This window comes from Cynocephalus volans, chromosome 10, assembly GCF_027409185.1.
Source record: "Cynocephalus volans isolate mCynVol1 chromosome 10, mCynVol1.pri, whole genome shotgun sequence".
Taxonomy (NCBI): Eukaryota; Metazoa; Chordata; class Mammalia; order Dermoptera; family Cynocephalidae; genus Cynocephalus; species Cynocephalus volans.
Window position 1 is genome coordinate 1,785,717 of NC_084469.1, and position 23,779 is coordinate 1,809,495.

At 44.7% G+C, this 23,779-nt stretch overlaps 1 protein-coding gene across 1 annotated transcript; it reads right to left on the reverse strand.

The window, feature by feature from the left end:
- Positions 1-560: 560 nt before the first annotated feature.
- Positions 561-5,802, reverse strand: LOC134388121 (tubulin gamma-1 chain-like). The gene is made up of 11 exons (XM_063110912.1): positions 5,534-5,802; positions 5,139-5,251; positions 4,767-4,934; positions 3,698-3,766; positions 3,152-3,231; positions 2,573-2,699; positions 2,251-2,337; positions 1,969-2,129; positions 1,375-1,531; positions 1,130-1,291; positions 561-942 (listed from the first exon to the last, which is right to left on the reverse strand). Exons 1-11 carry the CDS (start codon positions 5,580-5,582, stop codon positions 745-747), a joined length of 1,371 nt encoding a protein of 456 aa, XP_062966982.1. The 5' UTR covers positions 5,583-5,802; the 3' UTR covers positions 561-744.
- Positions 5,803-23,779: the final 17,977 nt, after the last annotated feature.

Here is a 23,779-nt window from a genome sequence, read left to right on the forward strand (position 1 = left end):
AAACAAACAAACATACATTATATGGAAACAATAAAATAAAAGAATAAATTTGTCCTCTTGACTTGATGTTCCTAGACTCCAGCTGCCTGAAACTAGTGGATCTCCTGGACTGTCTTTCCAGCACCACCCTGTTTGCAAGAAGCTTAAAGGTAGCTGGTCTGATTCCATTGCTTGCCCAGGGCCTAGTGGTAGGGGTGGTGGCCTCAGGCCCACAGATTTTGTAATCAACAGGACTCTCTGATGTGGGAACATGAAACGGGTGGAATGTTCACCTAATATAGTGACTTGTGAGAGGCAACTGGGATCCAAAGGGGGCCAGACAGAGAACAAGGTAATATCTGTGGGCCTATTCACCCTGGAAAGGAATTTCAGGTAGGTCAAACCCCACCTGTGTTCTCCAAAATTAGGCAGAAGGAAAATCTGGGGGAGACCGTTTGCTCAGAGTTGAAGATGCTAGAAATGGGGAGGGACTCCATCAGAGTGATGGTAAAAGAACAGGCATCCCCTTGCCCGGTTTCTAAAGCCTTCAAAGAGACCAGTGACTTCATTTATGTCCACTGCTTTATTAAAGATAGTCTCATAAGAGGAGAAGGAAACATGTCCCCAGGCCAACAGAGAATGTGTGTACGTGTGTGTATGAGAAAGAGACGTGTGAGGTCCCTGATCTGTGCTCTGAGGGGGTGGTCAGTCAGATGGGGCCTGGCCCAACCAATAAGGCAGATGAGGGTCCTTGTCCTGGGGGACTCACTGCTCCTGGGTGCCCCAGGAGATGTAGTCTGGCCGTGTGGCTGCATGGTACTCATCAATGAGTTGCTGCACAATCTCCCTGGACGTGTCCATCTCATTAAAGTTGTCCTTGAACATGTCCTCCTTGCGGAACTGCTCCAGGAATGCCTCCCGCTTCCTCAGCTTGTCGTACTGACGACAGGTCCTTTCAAAGAGCTTGGGGTAAACAGAAAGCAAGGGCGACAAAGAATTTTGAGAAACAATGTGGCCCAGAGAGCCAGGAAATCAAGGCTGGGCTGTACTACAGCAAAAAAGCTGGAAGCAGGGGCAACTGGGATGGAGAGAGGTGAGTCACAATCAGGAAACCAATTAGGGGAAAAGAGGTGCAAACTACGAGACTCACCGAGGAGATGCTGGTGTGGTTGGCCATCATCAGACCGCTAACACGGTGGGCTGAGGGCAGGTAGGGAGACTTCCTGGACAGGGCCACCTGGATGCTGGCTGGGCCCCAGGGGATGAAATTGGCCAACTTCCGTTCGCGGATCCTCTGCAGGCTCTTGTGGACCTGGGGTGGGCACAGGAGTGGTGATGGTAGCCTCTCCTCTAGGCCTGCAGGTTCAGGGGTTAGAACTGAGGGGCCTCACCCACCTGGGTGGGGTCCACCTCTCCCTGGATGATGTTGAGGATGGCAATGTAGCAGTGGTTGGTCTGGCGGTCCCGGCCTGTGGACACCATCACGTTCTTGGGCTGTAGCAGCCGCCTCATGACATCTAGGACCGTGGTCTTCCTTACGCTAGCCACCTGATGGGACAGTGGGTCACAGGGACCAGGCCAGCACTCAGGGCACAGTCCATTGATTCATGGACAGAGAACAGCGGTCAACACATGTTCCCGTCAGACTCGGGGTAGGAGGGTCTCTGTGGGGAATGTCTTTAGATTCAGGTCTGTACTGAGTCTCTGCCACAGGATTACGGTCTTAGCCCTCCTCCGCTCAGCAAACTCGTGCCCTTGTGCAGTAGCAAAACCCAACTCCATACAACCCAAGCCCTGCAGGAGCCAAAGGCAGAGGGAAGACAGGAAGATGGGAAGACAGAGAGCATGTCAGCAAGAAAGCTGTAGATCTGTGCCTGAGCGCAGAGCCTCTGGGAGCTGCAGAGGGCAGCTCCTGGGGTAGTGGGGGAAAGAGAGAGACTAGGTTGGGGCCTGCCAGGTCCAGGGCCAGCCTGGCCTGGGCCACTGAGGGTTGCTCTTACTGACTGGTCCGTGGTGAGGGGGGTGTAGCCAGTCATGAGGAAGTGGAGCCGGGGTGTGGGAATGAGCGAGGCAATGAGGCCGATGAGGTCGTTGTTCATGTAGCCAGGGTAGCGCAGGGTGGTCGTGCTGGCCGACATGATGGTGGACACCTGGGGGCAGGGGTGTCACTTCATAGGCTTTGGCCTGGATGAGCCTCCCTTCCCCAGATGGCCCTCCAGCAAGGAGGGTGTCCAGTCCAAAGGAGTCCAGGAGTGGGTAGTGGGTGCTCACCAGCTGGTTGATCTGGGAGAAGGACGGGTTCTGGATGTGCAGGCGGTCTGTGGCGATCCGGTTCAGGGCTGTGTTGTCCAGCACCACCTGGGGGGACAAAAGAGGGTGGCACATTTATGGGAACAGTGAAAATAGGAAACCCGCCTGAACTTAGGCTCTGAAGCTTAATATCCTTTGAGCCTCATGGCCAGAGAGTCCCATCTAAAAGGGACTTGCACAGGCCTCTGGCAAAGGAGGGCTCAGAATGGGCTTTTTAAATGCATGAAGATGAATAAGTCGACAGGGACACTGGGAGTGGGGAAAGGTAGCATCCAGGACTCACCACACAGTCTGCGTTCTGGGTCAGCCTCTTGAGCGTGAGGAGTGAGTTGTAAGGTTGTACCACCACGTCGCTCATCTCATCCTGGTTGGGAAACACTGAGTACGTCTGCACCAGCTTCTTGGGGTACCTGGTGGGGGTTGGGAGAAAAAGATCAGGGCAACAGACTGGAGCTTGGTGAACATGAGGTTCCCCAACACCTGTCTGGAAAGCAGCTAAATCTGGAAGGGGAAATTGGGTGGGTCACAGGATCAGTAGAGAAGGGAAACTTGACTTTTGGAACTCTGTAACCCCCAAGGGAGAAGGGCAGAGAGACATCTTAGGATCTAGAGTTCCAGCTCCTAATCTGGCCACACTCCCTGGACCTTCGTACCTGGCCCAGATCCTAGGCTCCAATTCCCACCACTAGGAGTGTGATTGGGTTCTCAGTTGTTGTAACTTCACTTTCTTCACTATAGGAGAGACTAGAAGGGCTCTTTCCTACTCCAGCACATAGGGATGTTTATCTGCAGGGCCTCCCAGTCACTTGGGAAACCAAGTTGGAGGACATGTCTCCTCCTAGTCCCCCAAACACAGACTTACCTGTCATTCAGCCGTTCTAAGAGATAGGAGCCCAGGCCAGAGCCTGTCCCCCCAGCGATGGAGTGACACAGCACAAAGCCCTGCATGGAGAATGGGCAACAGTGTCCAGGTATCTAGTAGCAGAATTTCAAACTGGACTCACCCCCCACAATTTCTTTTCTCTTTAAAGATGACTGGTAAGGGGATCTTAACCCTTGACTTGGTGTTGTCAACACCATGCTCTCCCAAGTGAGCTAACCAACCATCCCTATTAGGGATCGGAACCCGCAGCCTTGGTGTTATCAGTGCCACACTCTACCAAGTGAGCCACAGGCTGGCCCTTCACCCCACAATTTCTTGGACTCCTATCTTACTGAGCCCTTCCTTCCCCTACGGTCCTTTTACATGTACAGCTTAGGAGACTCTGCCTTGTCTCCAGCAAGGCCCAGTAGCTTCTGTACAGTGCAAAGGGTACATGGGTGGGTCTTGTGCTGAATAGATAGCTTCTAAAGGGTGTTGCCAAGACTTCCCTATGTCGGCTCCCACCAGCATTCCTGGGACACTTACCTCTAGACTGTCACTACCATCTGCCTCCCGATCTATGATGTCAAAAATGTCTTCATGGATCTTCTCTCCCTGTACAGACAGACATGGGGGGGGGTCAGAGTGGGATAGGACCATGTGATGAGGGTCATGACCTCAGAATAGCCACCCTTGATTCTCCTTATAGCACCTGAAAGTACTTTTTTGTAGCATAGGTGCCCTGCCTTTTATTTTTAAAAGATGACCGGTAAGGGGATTTTAACCCTTGACTTGGTGTTGTCAGCACCACACTCTCCCAGTGAGCTAACCGGCCATCCCTATACAGGGATCCGAACCCTTGGCCTTGGTGTCGTCAGCACCACTCTCTCCCGAGTGAGCCATGGGCCGGCCCCTGCCCTGCTTTTAATCTACATTGAGAGGCAGTACAGCACAGTGGTTAAAAGCAAGCACTCTATACCCAGACTACCTGGGTTCATACATTAGCTGCAGCCCATTTAGCTGAGTGCCTCTGGGCACGTTATTGATTTCTCTATGCCTGTTTCCGCTTCTGTACAATGAAGGTAATAATAGAGGTCCACAGACCCTTATCTAAAATCCTTGGAGCCAGTTATGTTTTGTAATTCAAAATATTTCAGATTTTAGAAAGATAATATGGTACATATATGTATATTAAATAAAACCCCAGAGGAGATCTGAGGTGCATTAATCAAATACATTAATATTTCTGTAATGAAAGGTATGAGTAATAACAATAAAATGGACAGAAACTCTAAAATAGTCTGTCTCCATTGAGATTTGGTTTTGCTGCTCTTTTGGCTTCAGAGCTTTTTGGATTCTGGAAAGGCAGATAAGAGGCTGTGAACCTGTAGTACCTCCGAGGTTTAAATAAGTTAACACATGTAAAGCACTTAGAATAGCCTGGCACACAGCACCAGCTAGTGCAGGTTCTTAATATTATGTAGTTAACTCCCTGCAGCCATGTCTCTCTCCTTCCAGCTCTCATACATCCTGATCTGGTTTCATCTCTCTGAGAAGTCACAGAGCCTGCGGCCACACAGGGACTTGTGGGCCCTGCCAGGGAATAGCAAATGACCTGGGAGAATCCACTGGCCCAGTTGTTGCCAGCTCCTCCTCCATGCTCGGACAGGTAGATGTTCTCTGGGTTGTACAGCTTGGCATAGGGGGAGTTGAGGATGGAGTGGATCACCCGGGGCTCCAGGTCCAGCAACACGGCCCGGGGGATGTAGTGCTCATCGTCCGCCTGTCAAGGGGAGTCCAGGAAGGGGCCCAATCGGCTAGGACCTGCCCAGTCCTCAGTCCTCCCAACACTGGCTCCTGCCGGCCCTCCCTCCTCAAGCCAGCCGCCTGGCCCTTTTGCCCAGCGGATTTCCCAGTACCAGGCCGCTGCCCTTCCCTTCAGGGACCCCCGGGCCACGGCCGGCCCTGGACAAGTCGCTGGGGGCACCTGGTAGAAAAAGACGTCCTTGCGGTCAGTGCCCTCGGTGGCGAATTCCTCCACGATGCCCTCGGGGCTGATACCATGTTCGGCGCACAGTTGTTTCCAGAACTCGAACCCAACTGGGAGAGAGGGGGAGACACCTGAGTCTACTTGAGTCCTAAGGCCTGAGGAGCCCAGCTGTAGGCTCAGAGGCTGTCACACTCAAGGGTGGACCCAAGACACCTGGGTCTCTGAGCCATCACAGCCCAGGGCTGAGGCACAGCTCTCGGTCTGGGTCATCATACGCAGTAGGGCAGGAGACTCATGGAAGGGAAAGAGGGACTAGTGGATGCCGAGCTCTTGGGTAGGACCGGGAAGAGGCAGACCCAGAGACCGGAGGGGCTCAGGGCTCGCTTGCTCACTCTGGTTGCCGCACTGGCCCAGCTGCAGCGTGATGATCTCCCGGGGCATTGCTCTTCAGACGTGGGCACGCCAGCCCCGGCCCTGCGGGAGTGACGACTGAGACGGAGGCCTGGCAGCCGGGCGCGCAGGACGTGGGGAGCGCGCGCTCTCTCCGTCTTTTGACGCGCGTGCTCGGTTTGCGCGTGTGCTGTGTCGGCCTCCACTAGGCCAACAGGCCAGGGAGCCCAACCTGGGAATCATTTTATCCCACAGCAGTGGCGGCTGGAATTCAGCACAGGCGCAGAATGAGGCCACGCCCCATCCTGGCCACCGCTCCGCGCCTGCGTGGTGAGACGGCGGGGGCCGCAGGGTCGCAACCTGTGGGGGCGGGGAGGGGCGGGGCTGGGGAGGGAGGGAGGGCGGGGCGGGGCTGGGAGGGAGGGGCGGGGCTGGGGAGGGCGGGGCGGGGCTGGGGAGGGAGGGGCGGGGCTGGGGAGGGAGGGGCGGGGGCGAGGTCGATGAGCTGGACCAGGTGAACGGGGTCACCTGAGCGGCTCTGCTAGGTTGAGGGCCTGGATTTAAGCCAACTTTATTCTTTTAAATTTCTATTTTTGTTTATTGCGTTACAATATGAGTATACATAAAATTTACGGCTTTAACCATTTGTTGTAAGTATACAGTTGCATGATTTTACATGCGGTGGCATTGTTCTGTACCATCTCCACCATCCATCTCCAGAACTGTTTCACCTTTCCAAAGTGAAACTCTGTGCCCATTAAACAGTGACTTCCCATTCCCTCCTCCCCCAGCCCCTGGCAATGAGCATTCTATTTTCTGTCTCTATGAATCTGACTGCTCTAGATCCCTTACATAGGCAGCATCATCATAAAGTATTTGTCCTTTTGTGTCTGGCTTCTTTCATTTAGCATACTGTCTTCAGGATTCCTCCATTTTGTTTATCAATTCATCCCTTAATGGACACGGGTTGCTTCCACCTTCTGGCTATTGTGGATGATGCTGCTTTGAACATGGGTGTGCAATTATCTGTTTGAGTCCCTGCTTTCAATTCTTTTGGATAGATACCCAGAAGTAGTAGACATGGTAATTCTGTTTTGTTTTGGTTTGGTTTTTTTCCCTGGCAGGCTGGTGTGGGGATGCAAATCCTTAAACCCTTGAGGTTGGGATTATTAGCACCACACTCTAACCAAGTGAGCTAACTGGCCAGCCCGGGTTGTTTGGTTTTTGTTTTTTTTCCAGCTGACAGGTTTGGTGATCTGAACCCTTGACCTTGGTATTATAACACCATGCTCTAACCAACTGAGCTAACTGGCCAGCCCTCTAATTTTCTGAGGAATCTCCATACTGTTTAACACAGCAGCTGCACCATTTTACATTCCCACCAGCAATGGACAAGGGTTCTGTTCCATAAAATTTATAGGTTTGGACTGAGCTCCTGCACTAGGCCCAACAGACCAAACTAAAATGGAGTCACATGCTAAAACCAAATTGTTTATCTGACTTTCTCAGGAATCAGGAGAGTTAGTAGCCAGATCTCTAAATATACCAGTTTTAGCCATCAAGGTAAGGAAATTCCCTCTGCGTTAGCCTTTTCAAGAAAAGTAACTTTGAAACAACCAATCTGTCTTTTGTTTTCTGTTTCTACTTCTTCCATCCCTTTTCTGTCTATAAATTCAACCTCCTGTGCTCAGCTCATTGGAACACTCATTCTACTTTATAGAACGAGGTGTTGCCCAGTTCTAGAATAACAAATACAGTAAAAGCCAATTAAGAACTCTAAACTTGGGCTAGCTGGTTAACTCAGTTGGTTAGAGTGTGGTGCTGGTAACACTAAGTTCCAGGCTTTGATCCCTGTACCAACTAGTCACACACACACACACACACACACACACACACACACACACACACACACACAATCTTTAATCTGAATTTGTTGTTCTGATTTCATCTCCACCAACACTTGTTACTTTCTGGGGTTTTGCTTTTTGTTTTTAAAAAGATGACCAGTAAGGAGATCTTAACCCTTGGCTTGGTGTTATCAGCACCACACTCTCCCAAGTGAGCCACAGGCTGGCCCCCCAGATGTTCATTTTTAACAGTTCTGTGGATGCTGAATGGGGCTTTGCAGTTGAAATTTCCAGTTATGATCACAACTGAAATTGATTGACTTTTCCTTTGTTACTGACCTTTTTTGGGATTCTTTCTCTGTGAATTGCTTGTTCATACTCTTTGCCCATATATTTATTTATATATATATATATATATATATATATGTATATATATTTTGTTGTTGTTGTTGTGTATAGGGATCCGAACCTTTGACTTTAGTGTTATCAGCACCATGCTCTCCCAAGTTAGCTAACCAGCCAGATCCCTTTGCCCACTTTTCTATTGGGTTCTCTTAGACATTTGAAGATACTCTACAGATTTATTCTTTGTTATATGGGTTGCAAATTTCCTCTCAGTCTATGGCTTGTCTTTACACTCTGTATATGATGTCTTTTGTCATAGAGAAGATTTTAATTTTAATGTAAAGTTTACCATCTTTTCCTTTATGTTTTGCACGTTTTATACCTTGTTAAACCTTTCCCTATCCCAGTGTCATACAGCTATCATTCTGTGTTTTCTTCCAAAAGCTCCATATTAATTTTGCTTAAAGACCCCGTAGGTCTTTAGTTCATCTGGAATTTATTTGGAGGCCTGCTGAGAGATAGGGATCTATTTTATCTTTTCCATAGGATGGCCAATTGTCTCCGAACCAATTATTTAAGAGTCGGTGCAGCCTTCCCCACCCCCTGGAACATTGCAAGCCGGCTCTGGCCTCTCTTCCGCTCCACTGGTCTGTCCCTCTGTCCCTGTCTGGCAGGCTTTCCCTGGGAACCACTGCAGAGGCGCTGGCAAAAGCACCACCGCCAAGAGTCAAGCTCAGACGAGATTTTTGGTTTTCTTCTCTCTTTCATTTTCTCTCTCCCTCCCCCCACCCGCGCTTATTTTTATTTTTATTTTTTTAAGAGAACTCGGCCACCATCCAGCTCCCGCAGCCCAGTCCTCCGGGCTTCCTTGGAAGGCTCTCGCTCGCCCCACACCCGCCCCCGCCGCGGCCCCCGCAGCCCCTCTCCCCTCACCCCACCGGGCCTCCCGATTCACTTCCCCCGCCTCTGGCCAGGACAAGCTCGAGCGTCCCCCAAGAGGACCCCGCAGGCTCGCCCTTTCAGGGAGGGTCTGGCTGCACCTTTTGAGGTTTAAGGGTGGGGGCAGCTCCTTCGTTAGGCTTGAGCCTCCCTTCCCCCAGCACAACCGTTCCTCAAGAGCTGGCTGTGTTCAGAGGCTTGGCCAGAACCTTCTCAGAGTCTGCCCAGGTGAAGAGAAGGCTTCAGGGATCAGAGTAAACTTGCCTCCCCGCCATGTTTTACTCGCCGCTCCGTTTACTTCCTTTAAAATAAGCTTCAAGCAGTTTATGAGCACTTGGGAAACAGGTTAAGTTTCATCTTTTCTTGTGATTAATAACAGTGCTTTGCTCCAACTTGTGGTGTCCCAGAAGTGGGAAAACTTTCTTCAAATCCCAGTTTATAGGCAAGCAGGTTAGGACATGTGAATTTATCAGAGTTGGAGAAGTTGCGCTGTAAGTTTCCTCTAAAGAAGCCATCTCTGACCAGCTGCAGGCTCCTCTCTGCCCTCCTAGTCTTGTAGAAATGGGTTGGAGACTGAGATGCTTATGTACATTTGCAGAGCTGACTGTAAATCCTCCCAGGTATTAGCACGCTGTGCTTTCCATGTCTGCTGAGAATGGACCAACTGACATTAGTTAAATGAGGTGATGCATGAGCACTTAGCACAGTGCCTGCCTCATAGTAAGCACTCGACACATGTTAGCCAGTGTTACTATCATCACTAGATGCAATCGGAACTGAAGTATTCCTTGGCTGCTGCTGCAGATGAAATATTTTATTCAGGGTAAAAGCAAAATGAGTTGTTGCTTTAAATTATTATTATTATTATTTTTAAAGAGGCTAGCCAGTTAGCTCAATTGGTTGGAACTTGGTGCTGATAATGCCAAGGGCCAGGGTTTGATCCCTGTACCATCCAGCTGCCAAAAAACAAAACAAAACAAAGAAAACCAAGTGCTTATCCCACAGATTCGGTTTCAGATCTAACTATCATTGAGGTTGAACAGAAGGCCCAGGTTTGTGGATTTCAGATACAAGGTCTTAAGGTCATTTACCCATAGCTTGATTGTTGAATGTTGACTTTAATTTGCTTGGCTCCAAGATCCCTGATCCAGGTTATGATAATGTAGTGGGAGGTGTGTTCTTTTGTCTGAGGCCTTCCTCTGCCTCTCATAATAAATGCAGCATTTGTAAACTAACAAGTTTGTTAAATGTCCAGAGCCTTTATTAGACATCCCAGGTTGAATAAAACAGATTTCTGGATGCACCTTCATTTCTGGCCTTTCCTGAATGCTTGGTGCAGTATGTCAGGAGCACAGGTATCTTGTGGAGGTGAGCAGGCAGAGGTGTGAGATAGGGAAATGAGGCTATGCCAGGATCTGGGAGGAAGAGTAGTATGCATGTCATGCAAAAGCAGCTAATTTGGGTCCAGCCATGGCTCATTTCGGAGAGCGTGGTGCTGACAACACCAAGTCAAGGGTTAAGATTCCCTTACCGGTCATCTTTAAAAAAAAAAAAAAAAAGGCAGCTAATTAGAGCTGCTTCTAGTCATGAGACTGGGATCCTATGACCCCAAGGAATTTAACTTCAAAATAAAGGGAAGGAAAAATTAAAACAATGAAGTCATAGTACTGAAGCTCTTTATGTGAAGGGAGTTGTGCTAAATTCACATTTTGGTTATGAAATAGAGCAAAACAGGCTGTTTCATTCCGTATTGTTTTCTCAGGGAATAGGAAAAAGGAAATAAAGCTCAAAGTAATCCTGTTTGTGGATCATTTTCTCATTCTTTCATTCTTTCATTATGCGCCTATGTTATACACTGCACACTGCTTTGAGCTGGGGTAGTAGAGACAGCTAACCAAAACCTCATGCTCCTGTGCAGGCCTCGTGGTCATGCGGAAAGGTTAGCGCTGAGTGCAGAATAGGGGGCTTAGCTTTTGGTGGTGGGGGTCGGTGGGGGGAGTTGTTCAGGGAGTGGCCAGAGAATTTGGGAAGACTCTTTGGAGGAGGTAGCACCTGGCGCAAGTCTGGAAGGTCTGGTAGGAATTGGTCAGGTGGAGAAAATGGAAGGAGGTACAAATCAGTAAAAAGAAAACACTCAGAAAAAAATGAGTAGGGGGAATAAACAGTTGATGATACATAAAAAAATATGAAAAAGATGCTTAGTCTCACTAGTAATCAGAAAAATACAAATTAAGGCAAAAAACTGGATGAGCACAGATTTAAACGATTGATAATATCTAGTATTGATGAGGATGTTGAGAAATGGTTGCTTTTTATATACTTTTTTTGGGGTGGCTGGCCAGTATGGAGATCTGAACCCTCGACCTTGGTGTTATCAGTATATACTATTTTTATGCACTGTTAGTGGTAGTGTAAACGGATACCTTCTTGAGGATAAACTGGCAGTTCTCTTGATATGTAAAATAGACAAAACCTTTGACCCAGCAATTCCACTTTGAGGAATCTATCCTACACAAATGCTAGGATAGGTGTGCAAAGATATATGTACAGAAGTGTTTGCTGCAGCAGTGTTTATAATGGTGAAAAACAACCTAGATGTCCATGTGTTCATCAATAGAGGTATGGTTAAATAAATGACGTAAATCCCTATGAAGGAATACAAAGGAGCCATTTGTGAGAAAAATAAGGTAGCACTGTCATTCGCATAGAAAGGTGGCCAACACATGTCAAGTGGCAAAAACAAGTTACAGAGCATTATGCATGCTTTCATGGCTTATGACAAAACCAAAACTAAAATACTTTTGAGTGCATGTGGAAGAGAAAAAGTGTGTGTGTGTGTGTGTGTGTGTGTGTTTGTGTGTGTGTGTGTGTGTGTGTGTGTGTGTGTGTGTGTGTGTTGGGAGAGGTAATGGTGTGTAAGAAGCAGCATGTGCACAGGCCAAGATGTTGGAGATAGCATGTTGAGTTTAGAGTGAACACGGAAAGTTTCACGTAGTGAACTGAAGAAGGTGGCAGGGACCAGACCCGGATATGCCCTCTGGAGTAAGAAGCCACAGAAGGATCCTGAGCAGGGCTGGGACAGAATCAGATTTGCATTTTGGAAAGATCTGGCATCAGTGAGACAGGCATGCTGGAATGGAGCAAGAGGACAAGACAAGAGGTAAGGTTACCAACCAGGTCCTTACATGAATCCAGGCATGACATGAGGAGGGCCCTTCCCAAGGACAGAGAAGAGGGTACAGATTCTAGAGATACTGAGTGGAGAGACTCTGCAATGTTCAAGATGATGGAACACATCATGGGGGTGAGGGAGAGGGAAGAGTCTGAGCTGACACATTTCAGTCTTGGGGCATTGAATGAAGGAAGGGCCATTTACTGAGACAGAAGGAATTCAGGAGGAGCACACTGGCACAGGTGGAGTTGGAGAGGCCCAAGGGATATCCAGACGGAGCGAGGGGTCCTAGAGCTACCCCTATCTTGAGGAGAAGTAAGGTCTAGGTGGAGAGCCTGCTGTACCTGGGTGGTGGTAAAAATCACAGGCATTGTTTTGGCGGCTGACTAGTACAGGGAACTGAACCCTTAGACCTTAGTGTTACAAGGCCGTGCTCTAACCAATTGAGCTAACCAGCCAGTCCCCACAGGCATTGCTAAAATACAAAAGTACATTCCCTTACCACCCAGGTGCCAAAAAAAAAAGAAAGAAAAAAAGAAAAAATAACAATAAATTTAGGTTAAAAAATCTGAATTGGCTTTTATTTGCGATTCTAGAATTGGGCAATACCTCATTCTATAAAATAGAATGAGTGTTCTGATAAGCTGAGCAGGGGAGGTTGGTTTTATAGGCAGAAAAGGGCCAAGGAAAGCAGAAGCAGAGAACAAAAAGCAAATTGGTTGTTTCAAAGTTACTTTCCTTACAGGGTTAAAAGGGAGGGGACTTCTGTATCATGCCGGGTCAGGTAAATTGGGCCCCTTTCGATTGGTTGCTGTGAATATCCAGTTTTTGGTTTTGTTTGTTTGTTTGTCTTTTTAAACTGGCCTGTTTTAGAATTCACTTTGCTTATGTGGCACCCAGCATCAGTGACTCCATTCTGGTTTGGTCTGGTCTGCTGGTGCCTAGTGCAGGAGGCTAGTCCAAAACAGTGGCCTCCTATAAATTTTATTTAACAGCATGAATAGGGTCTCCCAGGGAGAATGCATGGTGTGGGATTGTTCTAGATTGGAAAAAACCTGGAATAAAACCTGATATGATACAACACTTAAGAAGTAGGAACAAAAGTTGTACGGCAAAGAAAAACAAAGGAGCAAGCAATAAAGTAGAAGAAAAACTAGTGTGTACCAGTAAGATCTGTTCGTCTGCCCTCTTCATTTTGGGCAGAGCCCTGATTTTGTTCTGCGTTCCACCCTCCCTCCAAGTGGTTCAACAGTAAATCCTGATTAATACAAGCCAATAGTGCTTATCAACAATTTCCTTGCCAGGGACTGATTTAGGAAGGGACATATGATGCAATTCAGGCCAATGAGATGTGAGGAAAGACTTCTGGGGGCTTCTGGGGAAGGTCTCGCTGGTGAAAAATAAAGAGACTATATGGGAAGAGACACTCTTCTTCAGCTACATGTTGTCATGTTTGGATATGGCGCTGGAATTGCTTGTATTGGGGTTCTCCAGAAAAACGGAACCAATAGGATATAGATATATGCAGATACATATACATATATACATATATATATACATATATACATATATATATACATGTATATATACATATGTATATATGAGGAGATTTATAGGGCCGAGCCCGTGGCACACTCGGGAGAGTGCGGCGCTGGGAGTGCAGCGACGCTCCTGCCGCGGGTTCCTATCCTACATAGGAATGGCCGGTGTGCTCACTGGCTGAGTGCCAGTCACGAAAAAACAAAATAACAAAAAAAAAAAAACCCCAAAAAACAAAAAAAAGAGGAGATTTATAGCAATTAGGTCACTTGGTTATGGAAGCCAAGAAATCCCATGATATGGTGCTGACAACACCAAGTCAAGGGTTAAGATCCCCTTACTGCTCATCTTTTAAAAAGTAAAAAATGGGGAAAATTAAAAAAAAAGGTCCTTGGGTGCCCGGTGACACTGCTGAGCCTTCAGATTAATCAGGCTTGGAGTTGCTCCATATCTCTTAAGATGTGAGATGTATTTTAACCTTTGGTTTAAGCTATTTGACCTGTTTTGTTTTGTTTTTTTAACTCCCAGCTGAAGTCATAGCCATAGGGAAGGATACGGCCAGAGCCTAAGAAACAGAAAATTCCAAGGAGAATATGCTTTGGCATCTGAGGCTGCAGGGAGATGAGTAATATGGAGATGGAAAAAGGTACTACTTCAAATTTGGGGACCATTGGTGTCTTTGGTGAGAATAGTGGCCCTGGGCCATGGAGTAAAAACCAGATTGCAAAAGGTTACTTACCCATATACACAGTTGACACTAACAAATATTTGAGGAATCATAAAAGTGAGAAATTAGTGGAAGATACGGATGTAGTCAGGAAGTACAGACTTTTTAAAAATAATTTAATTTAATTTAATATATTTTGGCAGCTGGCTGGTACAGGGACCCAAACCCTTGACCTTGGTTTTACAAAGCGGTACTTTAATCAACTGAGCTAACTGGCCAGCCCCTGTTTTTATTATTATTATTATTATTGATTGATTTTTTTTTTCTTTTTCTTTTTTAAAGATGACTGGTAAGGGAATCTTAACCCTTGACTTGGTGTTGTCAGCACCACGCTCTCCCAAGTGAGCCACGGGCTGGCCTTTTTATTTTAATTTCATTTTTGTTTATATTTTTTGGAGTATAGACTTTAAAACCAGTGTTTTAATCTGGGGTCCACAGATCCACTCCAAGAGAAAGACGGCTAGAATTTAGGGGATCCTTGAACTTAGATGAGGAAAAATAATTATTTTAAAAAAATCTTTATTTTCACTCCCCTCTTACTAAAGTTTAGCCTTTCCATCCATTATGACTGCAGGCATCATATTTCAGTAGTATTGGCAATACCTCTGACTCTGGCACCTGTAAAAATCACAGTTATTTGTATATCATATTACAGTTCATGCAGATGTTACAAAATATTGTTTATAGTCATCACTACTTGGAAAATACAGGGGTTGTTAGACTCATTTTGAGACCTTGTTATTTAATTCATGAATAAAGGACACACAAAAATAAAAAAGCACATGTATTATTATGTCAAAAACTTGTCATATAATTTTAAAATATTTTCACAATTGTATATAATTGGTTTCCATGGTAATTCTATATATATTATTTTATTCATTCAAAAAACTTTATCCACCAGACTGACAAAGGCATCCATGGTTTGAAAAAGTTAAGAATCCTTGCTCTAAAGTAAAGGAGAGAAAGGGAGACTTATACAGCAGAGGTAGGAATGTAGTGTCTGGGGAACTTAGCTTTTTAGAACACAGGAGACGCTTCCATGTTGAGATACTGAAGGGACAGATAGGGGATTTTGAAAGCCAAGGTCCCTGAGGAGGCTGGAGCTGTTGGGATGCAGGGCTCAGGTGGAGGGATTAACTACAGGAAGGAAAACTTTCCCACAATAAAAGGGAGGAAAGGATGAGTGTAGATAAAAATAAATGTTTCAGTGGGGTGAGGGGAGGGGGGCAGGAAGTTGAGGGGGCTTCTGCCTGATGGCTTCTATTTTCACTGTCAGGTAGGAGTGACATTATCTGTCTAGAGTGACAATGAGAGGGGAGGTAGATAAAGGTAAGAAACAGAAGAGAGGGCTGACAAGGACAGCCCAGGGGCTGGAGAGGGGTTGGGGAGGTTAGAGGCCACCTGGTAGTCATGGCAACTGCTTGGGACTGCACTGCTGGGCTGCCCAAGTGTAGGAGTAAGAAGGCAGAAAGTCAGCTACAACCAGGGCCGGGTTTTTACCAGCAGGATGAAGTGAAGATCAGGGAAATAAAGGAGGGATGGGTCAGGATGTCCGGGCTGATCCATCCTTAGAGAAGAAGGCGAAGCCAGGAAAGCGCTGATAGCTTAGGCAAGTGAAATTAACATTAGGAAGAACAGTGCAGCAAAGGGAATGAGAAAATGGAGGTTCAGGAAGTAATGACACAAGAATGAGCCAAGTTTAAGGTTAAAGAATAGATCGTGGGATGGCAAGGGCTGCAGTCTGGCCAGAGTGTGGGTGTAAGGTACAGAAGAAGTAAAGGGTGTTGGAGGTGAGGAAGTCAAGGAACAGCCAGGCTAACCAGGACCATCCATATGCATATAAAAGCCAGCTGGAATGAAGGTGAGGCTTGGCGTGGAGAGGAAAGTCTCTGGAGAATGTGGAGGAGCGATTCAGAAATACACAGATCATCGGAATAGAAGAAAGGGGTGAGGTTGGGTAGCATGTGCCTCAAAGAAGGGGGATTTTTTTCAAGGTAGAATAGTCATGGTTTAAAAGTAACAATAAGTAACTGATGAATAGCTGGAGATTAAAAAAAATAATAAAAGTAGCAATAAGGAGATAAAGAATGTCTGCCCACCATGGGGTGGAAAGTGGGGAACGCATGCTCCTGCTGTGTAGCCAGGTCTTCAAACACCCACCAGCCTTTAGTGAAGAGGCTAGAGAGGATCATACAATTTTGGACTAGAGATGATCTAGTATAGTGGTTTCCAACCCAGGAAGATAGTCCCTTCCCATGCTCCACCTCAACCAGGAGAAATTTGCAAACCAGCAGAAGCCTTTTTGGTTTTATCACAATGATGGTGGTTGGCGATAGGGGCATTTGATACTGACAAATTGCTGGAGGTTTAAAAAAACTTAAAAAAAAAAAGATGCTAAATGCTCTGCTGTATACAGGACAGCCACATACAATGATGAACTGTCCTGCCCTAAATGCCTACATTTAGTGCATTTCCTGCATTTTACAGATGATGAAAGTGGGGTCCAGAGAGCTGAAATGTCTACTTAACTTTTGGGAGCTTCTGCAGTCTTGATGTTATATTAAGATCTTGTGTCTGTGTCTGAGGTCTCTATGGCAGACCATGCTGGTGGGGGAATCCAACCTGTTTTCCCTAGTTGCCTATGGTTGCCACAGTTCTAGCCAATGAGATGTAAGCAGAAGTCATGGAGTGGGACTCTTCGGTAAACTTTTTCGAAAGGGCAAGTGCAGCTGCATGCCCCTTCCCCGTTTGCTCTGCTTCTTTCTTTCTGCTTGGAACTTGGTTCCACAGCCGTCTTGTGCCCATGAGCACAAAAGCCACACATTAGTGATGGTGGAACAGAAAGACAGCAAGATCACGTGTCCTTGCTGACTTCCTAAGAACTGCCCCAGCCGTGGACCGCTCATCTCTGGACTTAATGAGTGAGAAAAACAAACCACTACTTGTTAATTGGTTGTTCTTATGATTGCAGCTGAATGCATTCCTACTTGATAAAGTCATAGAGCCAGTTAGTAAGAGCTAAGGCTAAACCCAGGTTTTTGCTTTCACAATCTAACACGCTTTCCTTGACAGCAGTGATTCCCAGTGTGGTTCCCAGACAGGCAACATCAGCATCACCTGGGAGCTTGTTAGAAATGCAGAATTTCACACCCTACCCCAGACCTTCTAAATCAGGAACCTTAAGGATGGGGCCTGACAGGCTAGTTTAACAAGCCCTCCAAGTGATTCTCATGCAGCTGAAGTTTGAGAACCACGGTTCTATAGCCATGTTCTTCATGATATGGTTCCAGACCAATCGTAGCAATACATGGGGGCTTGTTAAAAATATAACATCTCAGGTCCCACCACAGATCTTCTGAATCAGAATCTGCATTTTTAGGAGATCCCTGGGTTATTTGTATGCACATTCAAGTTTAAGGAGCCCTGCTGTACATTATGCTGAATTGAGTCTTTTTATTTCTCTCATTGAAGTAAGAGCACAGAAAAGATACATAACTGACCAGGCTGAAATTACACATTCAGGATTCAGCTATGCATGTCACTCTATATAACAACATCTAAACATTTTAAAATTTAAAAGATAAAATTCACAATTGAACTTTCACACTTTTAATTATGGACATTTAAAAACTTTTCAAAGGGTTAGCTCAGTTGGTTAGAGCGTGGTGTTCTAACACCAAGGTCAAGGGTCTGGATCCCCGAACCAGTCAGCTGCAAAAAAATAAAATAAATTAAAATGTAAACTTATTAAAAAGTGGCGAGAATAGTGTAAATATATAAATCTATGTACCTCATAATTGACTTTATGGTTGGTTTTTTTTTTTCCCCCTGGAAGCTGGCTAGCACGGGGATCCAAGGCTGTTCTCTAACCAACTGAGCTAACCAGCCAGGCCTCACAGCTGATTTTAAATGAAAAACTTATCTCCAGTATACATTGGAGAAGACTCTTTTGGGAATGACTTGAACGCTAAGGTAAATCTGTGCATGCCACCAGAGCCTCTGTGAAAGAAATCACTCTGTATTTTTAAAATAAATGATCGTGTTTTGCTATCTTTATATCCATTGGAGAAAGAATAGGGGCACATTTAAAATTTTTGATTTTACATTTTTTTGTGTCCACTTGTTTATACTATTTATTGGAATTTATATATTTCATGATGGCATCTTCAGGATTCGGTGACTGTCTTTAGTTCATATTCACATTATTCTTAATTGCCATGTCCTTTTCACAGTTGTCAACAGCTACAGTTTCAGCCATAGAAAGTATGATCTTAGCCTTCATTACAGACTGCCTCAGAAACACGTTTTGCTAGGCATGCCTTCCTTAAAACGTATTTGTTTAACTTTTTTTTTTTTTAAAGGGGATCTTAACACTTGACTTGGTGTTGTCAGCACCACGCTCTCCCAAGTGAGCCACAGGCCGGCCCTTGTTTAACTTTTTTAAATCTTGATATTCTTTAAATATACCTTACACAAAAGTAGCTTTTAGAAGGATAGGATGTTTTTGTCATTTCCATTATCTGTTATGTCCCTTTGTATAGAGATTCTGTCTAGTGGCCTTGTTACCACTGTGCATTATGATGTTGATTTATTGTGGTACGGTGGCAGCATGCTAGAGCTGGACAGGACATGGAGATCACTTATTAATTAGGCCTTCCCAGCCTTTCCCCCATAGTGTTCACATAGAAAATGAAGATGTACAATACCCCAAGGAAAGAGAAGGAAAGAGGCAGGTTGCTGCAGAGGGGCTGCCTGGAGGCTCCAGCCACAGAGCTGCAGGGTCCAACCCAACACACCTATAGCCTGTTGTAGGCACACTAACCTATTTCACCTTTCCTTTCATGAATGAGGAAACTGAGGCTCTTTGCTTTTTCAAAAATTTATTTGCATCATCTACAAATAATAGTATTATTGTGCATGGTCTGTATTTTCCTTTTATGGGAACATTGTATGTTTTTTCTCCTTCTTAGAGTAAACATGATTTCTGTTTAACTCATGATCTATTTGTGTTGGTACTTTTGTCAGAGTTTTTATCGAAGATCCTGCTGTCCCAGTCATTTGTGCTTCTATGCATTCACAGATAGTTTTTTCTGATGAAATTTAAAAGATTTTTCCAATATGGCAAGATATTATATTTCCTACATACTGTTATTTATTTTATATGGCAGTTGGCCTGTACAGGGATCTGAACCTGTGACCTTGGTGTTGCAAGGCTGAGCTTTAACCAATTGAGTTAACTGGGCAGCCCTCTATATACTGTTTTAATGTTATTATATTTAATAAATTGATCTTTTTAAAATCTGGAATTAAACTATTATTCCTTTATTTGTAAAGTTTCCATTGTTTTTATATGTATGTTGAAATTTTTAATCCATTTTGACTCTACTGATGTTTATTATTCTATAAATACATCTCTCCAGCTGTGCCAGCCTAGCTTCTTTGGCTAATGAAAACTAGGAGATTGTTATTAAAAATTAACTTGACATGGTTTTAGTTTCATGTTCTCTCTCATTTTGGTTTGTTAAATCAACAACCCAAGGGCTGGCCCGTGGCTCACTTGGGAGAGCGTGGTGCTGACAACACCAAGTCAAGGGTTTAGATCCCCTTACCGGCCATCTTTATATAGGGGGAAAAAAAATCAACAACCCAAAGTTCTTTTCTTCTTTTTGAGGCTTAAGCATTAACACCCCAAAGTTCTAGAATAGTTATTTAGCAGTTTAATTGAAAATGGGAAAATCCATCAAGAGTTCAGATTCCTGTACTGGCCAGCTGTAAAAAAAAAAAAAAAGAAAGAAAAAGAAGAAGTAAGAAACAAAATGGGATGATCCAGGCTTTTTAGCACATCTAGGACATTTTAAGTCCTTTTGGCACTTTTTAATGGTTTCTCTTTGTTCTGGATGTCTTGTTTTGTTAACCATAGCCTGCCTGCCCCTCTGTCTCCTTACCTGTTCAGCCTAAAACTTTGGCTATTGCCCCAAGGGCTCAGCAGGTCTCAGACAATCTCTTTGTGGAAGCTGTCTGGATGGGCCTATGACTTTTCTGAGGATTCCGTAGTGAGAACTGTCAGAATTTCTTCCCTTGCTTGCTTCAAGTCCATTTGTAAATGAGTGATAGAAGCAAGTCAGCTAGTGAGTTTTCCGGATGGACCAAGACCAAACAGGTTGGAGCAATCCTCCCTAGCTGAATCACCCTGTGCTCATAGAAAATAAACCAAGGAACCCTGGAAACAAACCTGTGTGCACTTCCTGACGTCCCTCTGCCATAGTTCCTCCATGGCTCAGGAATGGCACATGGCTCAGGGTGTTTTTCTGTTAATCACATGTTGAAGCAAAGTTGTTCTCAAACTGTTCTCACGTGTTGGAATCAAAGTGACTTTAATCCTGTCTTCCCTAATCTAGATAATCTAAATAATCCTATCTGTGTGACATGGTCCCTCCTCCATAGCCTATCTAGAAGCATTTGATAGTACAGAGAAAAGATTTATACTCTGGTAACCTTTGCTTTGTTAATGTGGAGATATCTTTTTAAAAAATTTTTTTGAAAGGAAGAAATAAAACTGTTTAATTTACAGGAGACATGATTGTACATGGAAAATCCCAAAGAATATACCAAAAAAAAAAAAAAAAGAAGGAAAAAAGAAAAATAGCTCCAGAACTAATAAGTGGGTTTAGCAAGGTTATGAGATTCAAGGTGCACATACATAATAAGTACATTGCATTTCTTGGTTGAAAATTTTGAAAAACTATTTTTAAAAACTTGTATATGTACATAACACAAAAGTTATCATTTTAACCATTTTAAAGTGTACAGTTCAGTGGCATTAAATACATTTCGATTGTGCAACCATTGAGAGGTCTTTTTTTTTATTGGCAGCTGGCCAGTACAGGGATCTGAACCCTTGACCTTGGTGTTATCAGCACTAGGCTCTCCCAAGTGAGCTGACCAGCTAGTCCTGAGATGTCTTTTTAACACCAAAATTTTTGATGATGACTAAATGTATATACATATATATATGATGAAGAATTGAAAATGGAATGGCGAAACCTAGTATTCTACCTGGACTTATACTTCAAGATAAAATAGAAATCTAAGCAGTGAGTTATGCATGTGATTGACTTCCCAACCAGTCTGGATGTGGCAGTATCAGATTCCTCACACTACCTTGGGAAGATAAGAAAAAACTAATAAATATTTTAATAGAGGAGGACACAGTTTATTCTTTGTAAAATAATAACCCCTACCAGGTTTTAAACATTACCGCATCAAAATATATTTATTGTAGTAAATATAGAAAATACAGATAAGCAGAAAAATAAAATAACAACTTGCAAAGATTGATATTGACCTTTTAGGAATTCATAACCCTGTTTCTTTCAGTACTTAAAGACTTAGATAGTGTTAGCTGGTGCTTGAGTTAATTGTAAGCCACAATGAGCAGACTGTGGTTTAATAGCATCTTAGGGTGACTATTGAGTTCCTGGCAATACAATCAATAAGGTTTTATTTCTGGTTTTATTTGAAAGAAAATCTTACGATGGATTCATTTTAGGTGTGTCTGGGTTTGGTCTTTTTCCTTCCTAAGTGATGTGTCTGCTACATCAGTTGGTTAACTATGTGTATGGCATAAGAATATGCTGTAATGTGTTTCTGCCCTTCGAATTGGAAGAGCCTTGATATTATCAAATGTTAGAATTGGATAATATAAAGTCTGATAATGAGAATCTGGCTTCTATTCAATTTGAAAGAGTGGTGTTGGTGCCAAATGGTGAGCCGCCAATGGTGAACTCCTTCTTAACTGCACCTGTGGAGGACCTGCGTTATGTACATTTCTCTGAAGCAGAATGTCAAATGGCCTCTGTGTCCTTCTGGAATGCGTTACAATCTTAGAGTAACAGACTTGTCTAGAAGTCGAGTCCTTTATTTTTCAGACCCTAATGTCCCAGACACAGGTGCTCTCCTCCCAGTACCTTGTCTGACTTTCATTAGAGCCCTAATCACACAGTGACCTGATGAGTTATTTACATTAACACATAAACAATACAGTGAGAAATTCTTCAACTGGATCATATCTTGCATATCTCTGTTGTCTGCAGCACTTAGCACAGTACCTGGAACTTACTAGCTTCTCAATAAATATTTGTTGAGTGAATGAATGAGGAAACTGAGGCTCAGGGACTGGAAATGACCTGCCCAAGATCACAGATCTAGTTAGTAACAACATTCTGAGAGGTAGGTTATGATAACTTTTAATTACATTGCATTGCTTGAAAACATAATCAGAGGCCAAAATTGCGCTGAATGTTGGAATAAAACATTGGTGACAGGTTACTCACAGAATTAGAAACTCAGATGACAGTCCACAGCATCAAAAATTGGCTCTGAGGTCTTTCTTAAGAGTTTTGGGGCTAGCTAGTTAGCTCAGTTGGTTAGAGTGCAGCCTTATAATGTCACAGGTTCAGATCCCCGTACTGGCCAGCTGCCAAAAAAAAAAAAAAAAAAAAAGCAGCAGCTCTGGAAGAGTTTTAGTTTTTGGTACCCTAGAGTTTTGTTTTTCTTGCTAATGCTCTACCTGTAGGAATGGTTGGTTCGTATTTGGGGTGAGAGGAAGCCACCTTGGTTGGCTCTCCCATGGTTGGGAAAGGCTAGAGTAGAAGAAATCCCTCTTCTGTGGAAAGGCAGGGAGATCTTTCCCTATATCCAGAGTCCATATGTCCTTGATTGTGTTCATGGTGAGTCTTTGTGAGAAATACACACTCATTTTTGACATAGGTTGGAGAAGCCTGGTGCATGTGATGAGCACTTAGCCTTGATTTTGGTTTATTTGTTGTTTTTTGTTTGTTTGTTTGTTTTCTTAAAGATGACCAGTAAGGGGATCTTAACCCTTGACTTGGTATTGTCAGCACCACACTCTCCCAATTGAGCTAACCAGCCATCCCCATATAGGGATCCGAACCTGTGGCCTTGGGGTTATCAGTACCACACTCTCTCAAGTGAGCCATGGGCCGGCCCTACTTAGCTTTGATTTTGGCACAAGCCTGTTTTTGTTTTGTTGAGGTAGAGAGGGTTAGAGTAGGGTGCCATCTCATTGGTCACTATGGCCTTTGAGAAGGTCAAAGTGACCCAGGAAATGTAATCTGGTCAGTGGCTGGGTGGCAATTGTCACTGAGCTCAGCAGAGTCTTCCCTAAAGATGTGCTCCAGAAAATCTTCTCCAGAGAAGCCTCAAAATGCTGATGCTGGCTCTTCTGCTGACAGCTGGTGCGTGCGCACGCACGTGTGTGTGTGTGTGTGTGTGTGTGTGTGTGTGTGTGTGTGTGTGTGTGTGAGAGAGAGAGAGAGAGAGAGACAGACAGACAGACAGACAGTCAAGAAAGGAAAAGCAGGCAACAGAGAAGGTGTGGCCTAGCAGACTTAGTGGAAGTCCTTTTCATCCACTGTTTCAAGTTGACAAAGTCACCTGGCTGGCCTGGATCGCCATAGGGGAAGGTGTATAAGGTCTGGGCTAGACCCCGTAGGTGGGAGTTAGCAAGGGGAGGGACCTGTGTCACTGTCAGGGAGGAGTGGTTGCCTGGCTTGGTCATGATGAGCCCGCTGCCTGAGCTAGGTAGACAGGTGACAATAGAACCTGGCTGGTTGACCAGCTTTTGTTCCTAAATCCTATGCAATCTTTTGTGTGT

Excerpts from the sequence above, each read along its gene's own strand:
- LOC134388121 (XM_063110912.1), bottom strand. The coding sequence starts at position 5,582 with ATGCCCCGGGAGATCATCACGCTGCAGCTGGGCCAGTGCGGCAACCAG. Across the intron at positions 4,935-5,138 it reads AGGACGTCTTTTTCTACCAG|GCGGACGATGAGCACTACAT; the intron begins GTGCCCCCAGCG and ends TCCCCTTGACAG. Across the intron at positions 1,532-1,968 it reads GACCAGTCAGTAAGAGCAAC|TCAGGTGGCTAGCGTAAGGA; the intron begins CCTCAGTGGCCC and ends CCCACTGTCCCA.